Source organism: Cricetulus griseus (assembly GCF_003668045.3).
Source record: "Cricetulus griseus strain 17A/GY chromosome 1 unlocalized genomic scaffold, alternate assembly CriGri-PICRH-1.0 chr1_0, whole genome shotgun sequence".
NCBI classification, from domain to species: Eukaryota; Metazoa; Chordata; class Mammalia; order Rodentia; family Cricetidae; genus Cricetulus; species Cricetulus griseus.
The window spans coordinates 92,193,888-92,212,352 of record NW_023276806.1 but is presented as its reverse complement, the minus strand read 5'-3'; the positions used below and the strand labels follow the sequence as shown (position 1 = coordinate 92,212,352).

Here is an 18,465-nt window from a genome sequence, read left to right as displayed (position 1 = left end):
AACTTCATTGAGTATTTATTGTAATATAGCATCAGTTAGATGAGATTTGCTGATTTAAAAATCTTTCTGAAGGCTGAAGATGAAGCTCAGTAGCAGGGGGCACTTGACCAGCATGCATAAGACTCTGGGTTTGATCCCCAAGTCTATAAAACAATCAAATCCGTTCTCTCTGTTGAGTAGGTTGTTATGCCAGGCAAAGAAAACGTAAGGGTAGTATCACTGTTTTCTTTCTATACACAGCACATTCCAAAGGTGTTTTGACAGAAAAAAGCTCATGTTGAGAATTTGGAACATGTGATGCTGAGTGGGAGAATCCTAAATCTTCATCCTAATGTAAAACAGAGACTCTGAGGCTGTGGTGTTTGTGTTACTAGCAGTATTATGTGTGATACTGATGGAAGTAACTATCACAGAATTATGCCTTTCTAGTGATTTATGATGGAAATGAATCCTTTAATATTAATGTAAGGGACCCGATAATTTGATAATGGAAACTTGTATAGCTAGTAATTGCTAATGAGAAAATGATTGTACAGTACCATTTTAAAAGAAACACAAACTTTAAATTTACAACTACAATTATTATTGAATATATGATAATTATTGCATATTTTAAACTTTTGATTCAGATATGTAATTAAATGAAATATGCATGCTGTGTTCCTCACAAATAATAAAATTCTTATATTTAAATCACCTATAGTTACTTATATTTAATCTATGTTTTTTCTTACAATGAAACTTTAAACACCCAGTCACACAAATATATACCTGCCATCCTGAGGTGTGTCATTGTTACTTTAAAGAGCAATGGCTTTAGGAGCTGAGGAGATGGCTCATTTGGAGAAGTCCTTGGCATAAAAGCACAAGAACCTGACTTCAGATTTCCGGCACCTACGTGCAAAAAGCTAGGCATGGCGGTATGTGCCTAGAACTCCAGCACTGGGCAAGTGGAGACAGCAGGATTGCCAGAGCTCACTGGCCCATCAGCCTAGCCATTGACAAGCTCTAGGTTCACTGAGAGTGCCTATACAAAAATACAGGAGGAAACGTGATAGAGGATAACAATGATGTTAACCTCTGCCCTCTACATTCTCTCTAAGAATGTTACAAAAAAACCTAAGTAAGATAATCTTTACATATATATGAAATGATTCTTTACTGTTTATTATAGAAAATGTCCTGTCTCACTGGTAAGGCTTTCCTCCACTGAATGCTCTGCATTTTTTTTTTCCAAAAGAGAGATTCTCTTCTACCCATTACTAAATCTTAGTTCAGTTAATATATAGATGTGAAAACTTATGTTTTGGTTACTTTTCTATTGCTGTGACGTGACACCATAATGAAGGCAACATAAAACAAAGCATTTTGTTAGGGACTTGGGAACAGTTTCTGAGCCTGAGTCTATGACCATCACGGTGAGATGGCATGCAGCCAGCAAGCAGGCATGGTGCTAGAACAGTAGCTGAGTGCTAACACCTGATCTGCAGGGCAGAGGCAGAAAGAGAGCACAAGACTGGGTCTGTCATGGGCTTTTGAAATCTCAAAGCCCAGTAACATATCTCCTCCCAAAAGGCCACCCCTCCTAGTTCTTCATAAATAGTCCACCAACTAGGAATCAGTCATTCAAATATACCAGCCTATGGAGACCATTCTTGTTCAAACCACATTTGAGAAATATAAAAAGAGTTGTTGAAGGTGTAATATTAGCTCTGTTCATACCATGTGCTGCAGAATTCCTGATGGATGGCAGTACCGAATGCCTTAGCTATAGAAGTTATTTTGTATAAGGTAATCAAAGAAACTTAATTCTGTTACTAAACCATATTTATAGGTCTGGAAGGAAATTTTCTTTTAGCCTCCCAGTTATAGTTTAAAGCAGCAGTAGAGTTACACGAAGTCATTGAAGACATCCCAGTGCTAGTGCTGAGGTTTAGCTCATCAAAGGGAACTGACATTTTTATACCCAAATCACAGTTCTGTAAATATTTAACTGAGTTATAATGTGTAAGGAACATGCAGATTTAATAAAGATTTCTAAGGCAGTACTGGTGATTTTTAATGATATAGATTGTGTTTGACCCATTAGCTTCGGCATGCTATTTTCCCAAGGACTGAGCAGGTAATTCAAACCATGGAAGATGACATTTTTCCTCATTATGCTCACGAGAAAGTAATTGAAGAGAAATAAAATTCTTTGTTAATAGTAAATTTAGTGGAGATATATAGTGGGTATTTATTTTTTTTCCTATTTGGCAGAATGCTTTAAATTAAATAAACACAGTATTGTTTCAATAGAGATCAATCTCTCATAATTAATCCAAGCAGGAGCTATAGCACAGGGGCAAATGGTGTGTGTGTGTGTGTGTGTGTGTGTGTGTGTGTGTGTGTGTGTGTGAGAGAGAGAGAGAGAGAGAGAGAGAGAGAGAGAGAGAGCCTTAGGATGGGCAAGGAAACTTAACATGTTCAGATCAAAGTTCAATTTCAGCATTAGAAAGAGTAGGATTATAGGAGTGTTCACATCATAACTCTTTCTTAGGTATACTTTATACAGTACACTTATGGACCTGTGCTATTTATTTATTTATTAGTTGTGAGCCTAGCCTTTAACAACTGAGCCTTCTCTTTACCACCAACAACCCCCCTCTCCTTTTGAGACAGAGTCCCACTCTGTAGTTCTGGCTGTCCTGGATTTCACTAGCTCAGACTGGCCTCTCACTAACAGAGATGCCTGCCTCCGCCTCTGAAGCACCGGGATTGAAAGTATGTGCTACTACACCTGGATATACACATACTTTTAAGTTATTATGATGATGTAGTTGTGTTTTTCAGTTGCTGAACCATTCCTCGGCTGTTAAAAATTTGGACTGTGACTGTTGCCAATTTCAAAAATAGTACTGTTAAAGGTATTTTGGTATGTATTCTATACCTCCTTTTGGTTGCCTCATAATAGAAAACAAATGTAAAAATATTTTTAACTACTTGTGTGTGTCAATAACAAGGACACAAGGCCTCAGCAATTTAAAGGAAAAAAATTCATATTTCCCTTTTGATTACTTTCACTGAGATTCACTATTTTTAAGCGCCTTGGATTCTATTCATAATAAACATCTCTAGCAGATCCAACTCTTGTCTCAAGCCTGCTCTCCCATTCAGTTCCTGTCTTTGGAGAAGAGGGTGGTGAGCTGGCTGCTGAGGAGAGGTGAGCTCGGACTCCTCTGGGGTTCTGGTTGATGCTGCATGAAGGGAGGAGTATGTTGCAGTTACCACCCTCCTGGTGACTTGCCCTGCTGCTCCCTGTTGGCCGATGGTTACAGTGGAATTCAGTAAGTTCTTATTTGGTGTATTCAGTAGAGGCCAGCACCCTGTCAGGTGTTAGGGAGCATGCCATGGAAGTGCCGAGTGTGCTTTGCCACCAGGGGACAGAGAATCCTAGGAAATGGCTGAAGGAAAGTGTTTGACATGGCAAGTAACATCTGGTGGCTTTATATTTTTAGTTGAAGAGTGTCAGAGGTTGTTTTGATTTGCTAGGACTGTCGTACAAACTACATAAACTTAGGTAGCTTAAAAATGGGAATGTTTTTCCTCCCTGTTCCTGAGAACCAGAAGTGAAAGATCAGGAGTCAGCAATGTTGGTTCCTTCTGCGGGTTGGTGGGAGAGCCTATGCCACTCTTCTGCTCCAGCCTCTCAGTGCACTAGCTGTCTAGTGTCGAGGCTCTGCTTCACCTTCAAGTGGCATTCCCTCTGTTTGCACCAGTATGCCAACATGTCCCTTTATATGAGAATACCATTCATGTATTAGATTCCATTATAACAGAGCTCAGTTGGACTTGGTTCCCTCTGGAAAGGCTCTCTCTCCAAGTGAGGTCACAATCCGAGGTCCTGGGGTTTAGGACTGTAGCTTTTTTTTTTTTAATCTTGAATTATATAGTTGAAGCCTTAACAGAGATCAAAAGATGGAAAAATTTGGGGAGCCTATGGTGGAAAGCTTAAATGTAAGTGATCTTGAAAGGCAATGTTTGATCTGTTACCTTTTGACTATTACCTTTGTTGGTCTCCTTTAGTTGGTGCCATCAGTTGGGGCATGGGAGACGGTGACTACCAACACCCTTGGCCAAGTTGATCACTGCAATAAAGTGTTTTTAAGGTCAATACTGCCTTAGGACAGAAATCGTCCCCTCTCTAAGCTGTCATCAGGAAACTTTTCTGTGAAATGAGATGAAATGTTAAGAAACGCCCACACCCCTCAGTTAAGTGTGCTGACAACTTAGAGTCCATGCTTGTGTCATTTGTCTTCTGTGAAAGAAGGACAACTAACAGCAGACTCTGCCCTTTCTGGCGAAGTATGTCTGGTATCTCAATCTTGTCATAATTGAAGTTATTGACTTACAATCTTTTTAAGGTATGTTATGATTAAATTACTTTTGACTACACTTGACAGATACAGCCCATCTTTTCTTTAAAGCTGCTTTCAACATTTAAGAAAATAATATTCAAACCATGCTACTAAAATTTTTTTTTTCATTTTATGTTGTCTTAATCGGATGACCTGAAATACAATGGTCCTTAGGTGAGGGTCCTATTGTATTGCATTTTACCTTTCAAAAATATACATGATAGCAGCATTAGTTAGTAATTACTGTAAATTTGACAGCAGCCACAGGCAAAAGCGTTATATTGGTTTTCTTCAAGAAAATCTTTTGTTCTATTCAGAGAAATTGAGATGATTTTCAGAATGTCCTTGGGATTCAGAATCCCAATGACACAACTCACATCTGTATCACGAGAATATTAGTAGTAAAGGTTTATAGTCCTTTGTATTCATTGCCCAAATTCAAATACCCCTGAAAATGCAAGAGTAATCAGCCAAAGCTGACAAGAGCAGAAATCCATGTGTCCTATATAAAGCAACCATGTGGGTGCTTGACTTCAGAAGTGCAGTGGGGGTGAGGGTTGTGTGTGAGGGTAAACCCAGCCCTACATGGCATGGTGAGAGCTAACCGTTGCCACACACTGAATTCCAGAGAACCTGTTCCAAGCATTTTGGACAAATTTAGAATAGTCAACCCTACATCAGAATTAAGTATGGCAATATGTGCTTATAATGCCTAGTATAGTTATAATGCCTGGCATGTAGAAAGAACTGTTAAGTAGGGTTCTGCAAAAGTATAGAAAGAGTTGAATTAAAAAAACAAAAAACAACAACAACAAAAAAAAACTTACCATACGACTTTCCCCTATTAAGGAATGCTTTTTACCCTGTTTTCCCAAAGCTGTATGTGGAGATGGTGGGGGAAATATAACACTAGTATTGGATATGGCTTACCAGCTTTTGGTGTCATATACATGAGAGAGTCAGCTTGACAATGCCTAATAAATTAGAACTTTCAATTAAATTTGAATTTCAGACAATTAGCAAAAGTGTTATCTCCAATCTATTGGGCTACTTGGACTCAATGCAGTTTTGTCACATGAAATATTAAATATTAGTGAAGTAAAAATTATTCATTGCTTACCTAAAATCAGCATTTAACTATGTGTTCTGAATTTTTATTTCCCACACTGCTAATAATCCTAGGCTACTTTCGGTCATACCAAGGATCTCCAAAGAAGACAGAATCATGTTGTATTCATATTGAGAAAGGTCTTTTAAACAACTCAGAGATATGAGGCAGATTGAGGAAAAGCAGTTCAAACGTGTTACAGGCATATCAGGCCTCTAAGCTTCCAGAAGGCACAAGAGTGGAGATGGAGAGAGCCCGGTTAGCTGATAGAAGAGCCTGGGCCTTCCTGCCTTGGATACATTTGGCCAGCAGAGAGCTACTGTGGAAAAGGCTGGCAAAATAAAGCAGAGCTTTACTGTGCTCCTTCCTAGCCTGGTTCTGCTCCTACCCTTCCATCTCTTGGGTGCTGTGCCAGCCTGCTCAGGGCATTCTATACAGGTAGATGAGCAAACAGCGCAGACTGAGGTAAATGGGAATGGACCAGTACTGTGCATGACTAAGGGAGGCTTGTTTCAGAGCATCCCGATTGTTTCCAGGCAGCAAGAAGGCAGCCAAGGAAGACAGAAGGAAAAACAGGAAAGAGCACCTGTCTGACATTTGTAGTTAAGGAATAACACAGTACGGCTGGTGATTGTAATAATAATAATAAAAAAAAAATGTTTTCTTCTACCAAATACTCATCAGTCCCCCTCCACCCTTGAACATCAGCCACAGTTTCTCATGTGAGCTTGATGGAAAGAACTGCAGTGTGAGTTCCTTGTATTGTACTTCTGGTCTTCCCTCACTCAGCACTAGGAGAAACCCCTTAAAGTCTAAAGTTGGGACTCTTGTTGTCTAGCTCTACTCACCCTGCCCTGGCTGTCAGGTGGAGGTCATGGCCCAGATAAGGCTATACTAGCGCATGCTCTGCCTCCCAGGTTCTGCTCTGTCCATGCAGTCTCTTAGCATTGGACAGATCTCCACACCAGAGAGCTTTCAATTTGCCAACTAGAGAGACTCAGGCTGTTAGGATATGCCTCCTGCTGGTGAAGCGTGAGATGACAGTGGTCTTTGAATGAGTAGGCTACCTCTGTAGTGTCAACTTCGAGACTCAAAAAAGAAATGCCCACATGAAGGGCACTGCTTACCAATTGTATATTGAGTGTACTGTAGACAGAGACAAATTCTCCACACTGGGCATGAGCCTTTTCTCTTAAGCATGTGAAAGTGGATTAGACAACCCAAGGTGCAGCCTGTGCCTTGTGTAGCATGGTAGCTGATTCAGCCTTCCCCTTGTTGCAATTGCAGTTCCCCAGGCAAGGCTTGCAGCAGACCCAGCAACAGCAACAGACAGCCGCCCTGGTACGACAGCTCCAGAAGCAACTTTCTAGTAAGTATCTGCCTCACATGGAGCTGGGGGAAAACTGGGAGAGAAACAGCAGCCACAAGCCTGACACAGTGGTAACTCCTCAGAAACCACGCTGTGTTCTCTGTATCATGTTGAGTGCTATTTTAATTGCATTCTGACAATAAGGTTTGCTTTGAGTCAGAGGGCAGAGCTAGCCACTAACTGATGAGAATTAACCATAGAGGTTTTGGAGGACTGTAGACAGATGGGAGACAGGAAGTAGTAAGGCGGGGCAGAAAGAGATCACAGCCCTTTTGAATTGAAGAACGGGAGAGGAGGTCACTGGTGGCTTCTTCTGCTTCTCTGATGATTCAGGTTCTCAACCCAATATCTGACTCCTGATTTTTTTTTTGTTGTTGTTGATAAAGAGTAGTTAGATAAACTCATGAGTACCATTTTAAAGTATGTTTCTACTTAAAATAGAATTAAATAACCTTCCCTCCTCCCTTTCTTCTGTCTGGCATACATGAGAATTTTTTAATCTCCAAAGCTGAAGTACATGTATTTTTTTTTATAACCTTGCTTAATTTTGGTTAAATAAAGTAAAATCACATTTCCTACCTGTTGCTTAGTAGGTATGCTCTATTAAATAATCTGTGATTAAAACAATAAAATAGTGAGATGTTAGAGCCAAAATTCTTGCCGAGAATACAGTCTGAAGATAGAGATTGGCTTTATAGTATTTAAAGTCAGTACTGAGGAGTTGTGTGTGGCTCACTGGTCTGAAGAGTATGTCTGCTTGCTCTGCTGTCTACTACATGCTGGAACGCAGCGGACACTTTTGATGAGTCAGTGTCTCTAATCCCAAGGCATTGTGTTGGCAGGTGTGAGACTCTCACATGAAGCTGGCCCCTGTACAGAATACATTTGGTCACACTTTGTGATTATTGGCTCAGGGTCTAGCCATTTTGTCTGTAGCCCCATAACTGGAGGCTGTCCCCAAGAGAAGTGTTATCTTCAGCACAAGTTTGCACCTGTAACTATTAACTTTGCTTTTCTACTAGGTAACCAGCCACAGCAAGGAGTGACTCCCTGTGCGCATCCTTCACACTTTTGAATCTGAAAGAGAAGATGTGAAGTTTATGTTTGCACTGAAAAACAGAAAATCAAATTTAGTAGTCATCATAAGAAGTCTCCTTTTGTCTTTGAGTTATTTATGTTTCCCTATTTTATGCTACATTTCACGCAGAGGTATTTAAATAAGTAACGAAGTTGTGGTTAGGTTTTATCATATTCACAGTAGGTATTAAAATGTGGATCATGCAGGCCTACTCCAGATAGTGTGGTAGCAGACCTTTTGAAACTGGTGCTTTTTTATCTCATATTTACATAAAGAATGAATCATGGTAGGTTTAAATATTTATGTATTAATTAATGATTGTTTTTTAACCTGTGGTTGGCCAAACTACTGCTTTGAAAGATGTGGCGGTTCTCACAGGAGTATGACACATTCACTTTTCCCTCACCTATGAGGGTGGGGTGAACATTTATTTACATCATTCTAATTTGAAATGTTGATCATTTCATAAGCACTTTATAAACTTGGTTCACATTTATGAAGGACTTTGCTTTGCTTTTGTTGTGGTCCAAAGGTGCTGAAACAGATTGTTGCTTAGTACTTCTGCTTCTTCAGGGCTTCTACAAGAACCACCCTGAGATGTGCGGAAAACTCTTAGAAGTGACTGCACTCAACTTTGTTTCCAGTGGCAAGATCTTTCACCCGATTTTTCATGAAGGTACAACATATAACTGCTGGAGGCCAGAAGAGCCACGGTGGAATCAATTCATTTACTTACTGCCAGTTTTGGTGAAAATAACTGTCCAGTTTTTGGTTCTTCAGAACCTCATGCCAACTTGAGAAAAAAAAAATAAAACAAGTCTCACAGCTGGCCTTAGATTCTACTGTGCTTAGACTTGACACGGTTTCCAGAGAGTCTGGCTCCACAGTCCAGAAGACTCTGGTACTCATCCAAGGTGTACTTATTGTTAATTTTGTATGGTAAGTATTTGCTATATTGAATTTAATTATTAATGTCGGTGTCCGTCTTGGTTGTGTATTGCTTATACTGTATTTATAACTGGTGCAAAAAGCACAAGTAAATTATACATCAAATTTATTATAAAGAAATAGTAACTATTTTAACTTTGTTCAAGTATGTGGTAATTTGCTCCTATTAAAGTAAAAAATACAGTAAATTATTATCAGTTTGTGTAACTTAAGAGTATTCCATATAATATTTTTTTAGAATTAGATGCATAAAATTTTGAATGTGAAAATTGCAGGGCATTTTAAGACATATGTAGGGATCTTCCCATGTTCTTTGTTGGGTTCATTTTCTTTTTGCCATAAGGTTTCACATGTAGTGTAGTCAAGCATACTGTGAATAGATTGTCTATGAAGAGCAAACCATGTAGAACTACTTTTTAAAATGTAGCTGGTACAACTTTAGACCATTTCTTTTACAGATCATTATATAAATAGTTTATATCTTCCTAGGCAAGTTACTCATTGCAAAGTTTGACTCATTCAAATGACCTCAAATACACATTTGCTTACTTTGCCATGGCAACATCCATGTGAACTGCTTTGTACACTGTGAAATATATCCCTCCAGCCTGCTTGTTTTGTGTTTACTCTGGGCTGGAAAAGACTTTGCCAAACATTAAAGACCATTCTTTCCACTAAGTGAACATTCTATCTGCTTTCAGACAATGCAGTACATTTCAGTGGTCTCACATGTCAGCTTTGCCCTCTGCTCCAGAGTCATTCTCACAGTTCACAAAGCTATTTTTCCTTCAATGTAATATACCACATGACTGCATTGGCAAAACCACCGAAGGTTGAATGTTGTGCCTAGTGAGTGAGTCATACCCTTTCTGGTCTTTATCCAATGATTATTGATAATTAAAATTCCAGTTTAAGTTTGAACCATATATTTTTGTAGCTCAATATTACAAACAGCAGCAGGAGTGTTATAATTGCATAGCATTTGTGTGCACTTTATACTTTGCAGAAGTTAATTTATTAATCAGTTTGCACATTAAGGCAATGGTTATACCTTTGTTGCTGTTTGTTTTGCTTGTTGAAATAAGGAAGGTAAGCCACACTAAGGCCCTCTAGTTATGAGTTGCTATGGGAGATGAGGAAAAAACCTAGAGCTGTTTCCCCATGTGCTTTATAAGGAAAGCAACTGGTACCTTAAATTTAGTTGTCATATTTACTACCACTTAATCTGGCACACTGATACCTTTTTTCTTTCATAGCAAGTACATCTGGTTGGTATTCAAATAGCCATTAGGGAAAACTCTATTGCAAAACTATCATTTTCTTGCGGGTGGGCTGCAGATAGGAAGTTGTCATAAGATGGAAAGCCCAACTCTCAGAAAGATCAGACCTTGAAATATAATGGAATTGGGTATACTTACCATAATTCCTGGCTATAAGATTCCTTTAATATATGTGGCATATTGTAGACTGATTCTTTTCAGGGTTGCATTTCTTGTTTTATTTACCCTTCCTCATCCAGAAGTAGAGGTGGGTATCATTTAACCTATGGCAGCCATAAAGTACCAATGGTAACAGCAATCAGCTCATGACTGAGGTAGGGGCCAAGAGAAAGTAGGCATGGTGAAGACACAATGGAGTTAAGTCTCAAATGATTGGCACAAGCTACCAAAGCTCTTGGCTTTAGTGTTCTAAGCTAACTGAACAAGACCTGCTTTTTTTGTTAATCATTTACAAGGCTCCTACAAATTCATAAATTGATGAATATTTGGACAGAAGTCAGAAATTATACTAAAAAAAATCCCAGACTTTAGACTAAAAGAGGTAAATTATATGATACCCCATATATATTCTGGTTGAATTAAACTTGTAAGTACAGTGAATTATAAAACAAAAACAAAAACAGCATTCAGATTTTAAATACGGTGAAACGTCATTACATGTAAGAGGTCTAGACTTTTAAAAAAGGAGCAATTCCTCCTTAGAAAAAAAATCTTTCTTATCAATGGCTCCAAACATTGGGTGCCTTAGCTAGGTTTTAAAGTTATAAAGAAGTCCCATTGTACTTGTAAAGCCTTCCTTTTCAGGGTGACAGCAGTGTGGACAGATGTGAAGCACCCTTTTCACATTTCCTTGTGTGTGAGCATGTTGCTGCTTTTTACATGTAGAAAAGCTGCGCCTGCATTTGTTTTGTTTTGTTTGTTTGTCAATGCGGGTATTAAAACAATGAAAATTTTCAGTGTGAACAAATGGTAAACTAAAGCATAATCAAAACATTTCAGTGCTTGTTTTCTGTAGGTTTTATCAAAATGTTTATAAACCAGTGACAAAATATTTGTACATTAAGATTTACATAGACTGCAAACTGAATCTTTTCCATTGTCTCCTTTCTGAGTGCAATGTTTGTAACATTGGTAGAAGATGGACACTAGGCAGCTGGCAACTGATAGTGAGAGAAAGGTCTCTTTACTGAAAATTCAGGTGCATTAGCAATTTGTTATTTTGTAGTGAATCGTTTTCTCTTAATGTCTGTTATTTGTTGGCAAAAATCAAAGTGCCTTAAGTTAAGAGTTCGCGTTGAAATCCATAGAAACTCGGCATCAGTTCATAAAGCATTCATTTACAAGTCTCTTTTGCATGTCCATTGTAAATTTGAAGCTGTAAATGTATTCAGATTCATTTCCATGCCTATGGCTGCCTTTGATTAAACTTCTTCCAAAAAAGAAAAAATAAACCCTTCAGATGTTGACTCTCTTCACTTTTAGTTTTATTTTCTGTCAGATTATTTGAACATAAGTTGTTGCGTAATCAATGCCGAGTAGGTTCTGTGCTTTGCATTTATAGACTCCTGAATCTGAGGTTTGGAGATCCTGAATGACCAGGGTGCCTTGTGGGTAAAGCAGCTCACCTCTGAGGGTTTTCCTTTCTCTTGCCTTTGAGAGCAGTAAGTGTCCTGGCCTCTCCCAGGTAATCTCTGGCTTGGGGACTCCCAGGGCCACACAGTGGAGCTGCAATGCTTCTCCTGTCCTCCTGAGCATGCTCCTGGGTGGGTAGTTTATAATTCTGGGAGGGTAGGCCACAATCATCACCGGGACACTAACTGCTGCCTGGCCAACACTGTTCTGAGCCTTACAGATATAATTTCCCCTGTCATAAACTGTTGTTTCTCTGATGACCAATGTGCCATTTTCATGCAGTGTGTATTTGCCATTAGCGTGGGGACTGTCTATTACATGACCACTTGGTGTAGTCCATTTGACACTTGGCTTAGGGATTCCATCAGACACGCAATGCAGTGATAGAGATTCCCCACTGGCACTTTTTACCAACCCTAGTGCATGTGTCAGAATCACAGGCTTCTGCCCGATTTCCAAGATGATTAGTTTCTCGATATAGCCAACTATATTTCTAGCCGCACAGCGATACTTTCCTGTCTTGTTCCGAGTTGTTTTAAAAATGATGAGAGAACCATTGCTTGCTATCAGATCTGGGGAATGTTGCAGTCTATTAGAAAACTGGGTGCCATCAGGTAAAATCCAGATTATTTCAGGTGGTGGGTTCCCATCCACAGAGCAGTTCAGTGCTGTGGACTTGCCAACCTGAGCAATTACTTTTTCGTTGAATGGATTTCTGAATGTTGGTCTTCTCAGCATTTCCAGTACTTCTAACTGCACCACCAACACACTCTCTCCTCCTTCATTCCGAGCCACACAGATGAAATCAGCCGAGTCAGAAAGCCTGATGTTCCTAATTTCCAAGGTGCCATTCTTATGGACTGTGATTCGGCTTCCATAGTAGGGAGCAGTGAGGAAAATGTTGCCCGGCATAATCCACACAATCTGGGGAGGTGGGATCCCATCTGCTCTGCAGTCAAAGTGTTTTTTGGAGTGCTGAACAGCTGTAGCTTTAAGAACAGTTTTGTTTGTGTACAGACCATTGATTAGTGGAGGTTTAGAGACAATATCCAGTTTGTACATTTTAGTGTCATCCCCACTAGGATTCCGAGCTACACACACATACTTCCCGGAGTCAAGCAGTTTCACTTTATTAATGGACAGAGTTCCATTGGCATGAAATATGTACCTGTCGTTTGAGAATGAAATGACATCATTGGAAGGCAGCAACCAAAATATACTTGGCTTGGGTTCCCCAATGACCTCACAGTCAAGGACAGCTGTGTCTCCAACCTTGATCCTCATGTTTGTCTTGTAGTCTTGCCTTATCCTTGGGGTGGCTGTTATAACTGTTAGGTGGACTTTCATTTCATCTTTCCCTAAGGTGTTCTGGGCATAGCAAACATAATCTCCTTCCTCCGCAATTCCAACTTTGTTGAAATACAAGGTTCCATTGTGGAAAAGAGTGTACCTCTTGGTCCTGTGACCACTATCATCGGCTTGTATGGCATTGTTGATCATTGTCCCATCAGGCAAACTCCAGGATACCTCAGGCACAGGGGATCCAGAAGCCTTGCAGTCAACCTGGAAGTCTTTCCCATGGAGCACTTGTTTCTTAAAATGCTGCTTGTGCTCAATTTTGGCAGGTGTCAGTCTTAGGCGGACGCGCATCAGGGTCAGATCATCCCCCAGTTTGTTTCTTGCCACACACAAGTAGTCACCACCATCTTTTTCTGTCACTGATCCAACAACTAAGGATCCATTTGGATAAACATGGATCCGGTTGCCCATCCTAAGAAGAAAAGAGACAAATATGAAAGTGCAGCTGCTTGCAGTGAGGAAAGTTATCTTTTCAAAGACTAAAAATGGAGCTGAGGAGATGGCCCAGTTAGCAAACTGCCTGTTGCACCATTGTAAGACCTGAAATTGGTTCTCCAGTGGCCACATAAAAGGTAGGCATAGCAGTACACATTTGTAACCCCAGCTTAAGGGCATGGAGACAGATGGATTCCTGGAGCTTGCTAGACAGCTAGTGTAGCTGAATGGATGAGCTCTAGGTTCAGGGTCAGTAGAAAGTGATTGCAGAAGACACCTGGCCACTACATATGCATGCAACAACATGAATATGGGCATGCCTTTTATTGATACATGAAAAGACTAAAATTTTGACACCAACTTATACACATGTACAGAATGTCATACTATGTAGAAGTGGCCTTATTTATATGATGTTACCTCCCTCCAACCTTACCAAGAGATGACTGCCATAGTTGTGCATGTAAATTACTATGAAATTCTGACACATAGATAAAATGAAAATCATTGTCACAATCAAGCCCATCACCGTATCTACCACATCATGGTGTGTGTGTGTGTGTGTGTGTGTGTGTGTGTGTGTGTGTGTGTGTGTTATACATAGCATTAACTTTATGGATGATTCCTTAGACTCTTACAATGAAAGTCTAAATCACTTATTGTTATCTAAGCCATTTGCTTAAAAAAAAAAACTGTAACAAGGTATGATTTACCTAAAACAAGTGGTTATTTCCCAAATAGATTTCAAGTGAATCTCCTTTATGTAATTTTTTAAAAAGAGCTCACAGAAAGAGGAATGCTGGAAGTAGCAAGTTCTTAGACATTTTATGTATCAAACAAATGATCAACAAAAAAATTAAAATTTTCTACTAATGAGGAAAAATAACTGATACATATGTGTTACATTATTGCCTGATGATACTTTTTAAAGGTATTAAAGAGGCAATAATTAAGTTATTTAACTAGAGAACAGTTTCTCCTCTGCCTGCTGTAGAGGGCACCAATCTAAGACTCATTAGAAGCTGCAGCACCTGCTGTCTGGGCCGCTGTAAAAGGACTGGTTTCCATATTGGCTCCATCGATGAGGACTGCCACTTGCATTGCCTGTAATTGCCATGCTTGACCACCAGATGGAAGATCTTTTCTGATAAAACTGAGCCTGGCTTTTAGTGCTAAGACTATAAACAAGGACCCCTAAGTGTACTTTCTCCTTTCTTTTGACAGCATGAGGTAAACACACAAATGAAACTAAGAAGTAAGAAACTTTAAAATTTACATTTATCAGTTCACATTGTTATCCATCCAGTATGTGTGTGTGGGGGGGGATGGGTGGGTGTGTATGTGCACTGGAGTAAACAGGCCTGGTGGTCGGTGTCTTTACCTGCTGAGCCATCTAGTCACCCAAAAACTTCTTAAGGGACACATTTTAAAAGCCTCTAATGGAGGCTGGAGAAACACACTAACAGTGGCTAACAGCAGCCACCTTCACCGAGTCATCTGGCTAGCCCAGGACTTATTGAAGCATGACTGTTCCCCAAGTCAGCAACCTCAAGTCATTTTCCAACCTAGAGAGTACTATAGATAGAATAATATAAGAACAGTATGATTTTTGTTTTTCTCTAGTGTGGAAGAAATTTCTCTGGAAAGATGTCAATGTGAAATCGTGATAATGTGTACGAATAAAGGAAATTACTGGATAACTTCATACAGTTTTTTGTTTGTTTAATCTGTGTTTCTCCCACTCTCTAGAGGAAATCTTCCGATGAACTTGATTGAAGTCTCAGGAAAGCCTGCCTTTGTCTGGTGCCTCACTGCCACCTGTTATTAATCTCTCCTAATGTGTTCTAAAACCATTTATTCTCAATTTTGGCTGCATTATTAGAAATTCAACTTGTATAGTCTGAAATACTTAGAAACTATGCTCCAAGACTAGAATGTCTGACTTAAGTGATGTGGCATGGTCTAGGCATCAGGCTTTTCACATGATTGTCATGTGTAGCAAAGTCTAAGGACTAATGCCCTAAACATTTGTTCTCCCTTAACCTATGTTAGCATTGTATGGGGCCAAATTTATACGTATTTCCTGGCTTCTCTTTTCAGAGATTCAGATCCAATAGATGTGGTAGGGATCCAGACCACAGTGCTTGGCAAGTATCTCTGGTTACTTAAGAATAATTAAGTTTGAGACCCAGACTGAAATTTTAGTGTGCACTGCAATTACCTTAGGGGTTTCTAAGAACACAGTATCCTTGTCAAAACATTCACTGTTTCTGATTCAAGTTCTTGGTTAATGTTAATGCTACTGATAAAGAGATAGACTTTAGAAAAAACAACTGATTTGAAATGACACCTCAAATGTGATCTAATGACATTACAGAACGTAACATCCTCTGTTAACCAACACGGGAAGAACAGTGATGTAAGAACCAGCTGACCTGCTTTAGGAGAGGGCTGGTAACTTTTCAAAGTAGCCTGGGAGTGAAACTTCGAAAAGAGACAAGCATCAATTTGACAAGATTGTCTTTGCTTCCCTGTCAGCTTGGCAAAGCCTAAAATTAGCCGAGAGTCTCAAGTGATGGATTTTACATACCACATTGGTCGGTGAGTATGTCTGAGAGAGATTGCATTGATTGATAAGGGAGATCCCAGCTCTCCTTGGTTGGCATCATCCCTAAGCAGTTGCTCTTGAGCTGTAGAAATCTAGCTGAACATGAGCCAATGAGTGAACCAGCAAGCAGCATTCCTCCATGTTCCTGCTTCAAATTCCTGTCTTGAGTTCCAACCCTGACTTCTTTCAATCTTGAACTATAACATGGAAATTGTAATAAACCCTGTCCTCCACTAAATTGCTTTTGGTCTAGTGTTTGTCACAGCAACAAAAAGAAACTAGGACAACAATGATAAAACCATTGTAAACATATGCACTGGATATGGGACCAACTGGATATATAAAGCAAATATTAGATCTAAAGAAAGATGACACCAACTAACAATCTAAGCAATAGAGGAGAGGCTGCCTTAAATGCCCTCCCCTGATAAATGAGATTGATGACTAATTTATATGCCATCCTGTAGCCTTCATCCAGAGGTAGAAGCAGACACCCACAGCTAAACCTTGAACTGAACTGAAATCCAGTTGCAGAGGAGGACGGATGAGCAAAGGGGTTGATACCAGGCTGGCGAAACCCACAGAAACAGCTGACCTGAACAAGGGAGAGCTCTTGGTCCCCATACTGATAGCTGGGAAACCAGCATGGGACTGATCCTGACCCCCTGAATGTGGGTGTCAGTGAGGAGACCTCGAAAATCTATGGGGCCCCTTGTAGTGGATCAGTATTTATCCCTAGCATAGGAATGGACTTTGGGAGCCCATCCCACATAGAGGGATACTCCCTGAGCCTAGCCACCAGGGGGTGGCCCTAGTCCCTATCCCAAAGGATATAACAGATTCTGAAGACCCCCCCATGGAAGGCCTTACTCTCCCTGGGGAGCAGAAAGGGTATGGGATAGGTAGGGTGTTAGTTGGGGGGGGCAGGGAAGAGGGGAGGCAGAGGGACCTGGGATTGACATGTAAAATAATCTTTTTAATTAAAATAAAAAATTAAAAATTAATTCCAGTGCAATAGTAGTGTTAATACCCAACTTTCTCAATAGATTAAAAAGATCTAGACAGAAAAACTAAAAAACATCTGAATTTGACCACACTGTAGAGAAAACTGGCCTAACACAGTTTTAAGACACTTCAAAATTTGACCACACTGTAGAGAAAACTGGCCTAACACAGTTTTAAGACACTTCATTCAACCAGTACAATACACAATCATCTCATCAACACATGGAATTTTCTCTAGGACAGCCCATATGTCAATTCTCTCTCTCTCTCTCTCTCTCTCTTTTTTTTTTTTGAGACAGGGTTTCTCTGTGTAACTTTGGAGCCTATCCTGGCACTCACTCTGGAGACCAGGCTGGCCTTGAACTCACAGAGATCCAACTGCCTCTGCCTCCCGAGTGCTAGGATTAAAGGCGTGCACTACCAACACCCTGTTCAATTCTCAATTTTTAAAGGTTGAAATATTTATCTTCTCAGACAACAAAATTCAACAAGAATTAAAAAGTATATAGATAAATGAAAATTAAATAACATGTCCTTAAATGAGCTTAGGGTAATTGAAAAATAAAAGGGAAAGAATTTTAAGAACATTAAAGTTACAACAATCTGTCAAAATCTGTGTGGTACAGCAAAATCAGCTTTGAGAAACATTTATACCAAAATAGATAATTTTTAAAAAAGGTTTCAAACAATAGTAACCTCAAGGATTCAAAAAACAAAACAAACAAAAAACCAGACAAACCCAACCCAAATTAAAGGAGAGGAAAAAAAAAAAAAAACAACCAAAATACAAAGTAAAAACAAATTATGAATAGCAACAAAATTTGTGGGCTTTAAAAAAAAAAAGAAAAATAGCATCTCCAAATCTTTACCAAGATTAATAAAAAAGAGAGAGACAGCCAGATAAATCAAAAAAGAAACATAACTGGTAACAATAGTTAATTTTGTCAACTTGACAGGATCTAGAATCACCCAAGACACAACTCTCTAGGCACACCTATGAGCTGTCATCTAGATTAGCTTAGGCTCTGGCATGATTGGAGGTTTTTTCTTGTTTAATTGAAATGGGAAAACCCACCCTAAGTGTGGACAACATCTTCCAGCAGCAGCAGGCACATAAGGAGGTCCAGAGCAAAAGTTGCTGAAGCCATTTGCCCTGCTTCCTTCCTGTTTCTTGCTGGTAAGCTCATCTACTCTGCTGTCACTGCCATCCTCTGCTGAAATCCAAGGTCAGCTTCTTTGGTCTATC

The 18,465-nt window shown here is 39.6% G+C and overlaps 2 protein-coding genes across 2 annotated transcripts in view; one reads left to right on the top strand and one right to left on the bottom strand.

The window, feature by feature from the left end:
• Med12l (mediator complex subunit 12L) overlaps window positions 1–8,750 on the top strand; it is a 320,970-nt gene extending 312,220 nt beyond the window's left edge. Inside the window, exons 43-44 of the mRNA XM_027391634.2 lie at window positions 6,793–6,945; window positions 8,526–8,750. Coding sequence (XP_027247435.2) covers window positions 6,793–6,945; window positions 8,526–8,750 — 378 coding nt within the window. The remainder of the gene's footprint in view (window positions 1–6,792; window positions 6,946–8,525) is intronic.
• A 2,924-nt stretch (window positions 8,751–11,674) lies between these two features.
• Window positions 11,675–18,465, bottom strand: part of Igsf10 (immunoglobulin superfamily member 10) — a 28,145-nt gene continuing 21,354 nt past the window's right edge. The window contains exon 6 of the mRNA XM_035450531.1: window positions 11,675–13,583. Within this exon, the coding sequence (XP_035306422.1) occupies window positions 11,675–13,583 (1,909 nt within the window). The remainder of the gene's footprint in view (window positions 13,584–18,465) is intronic.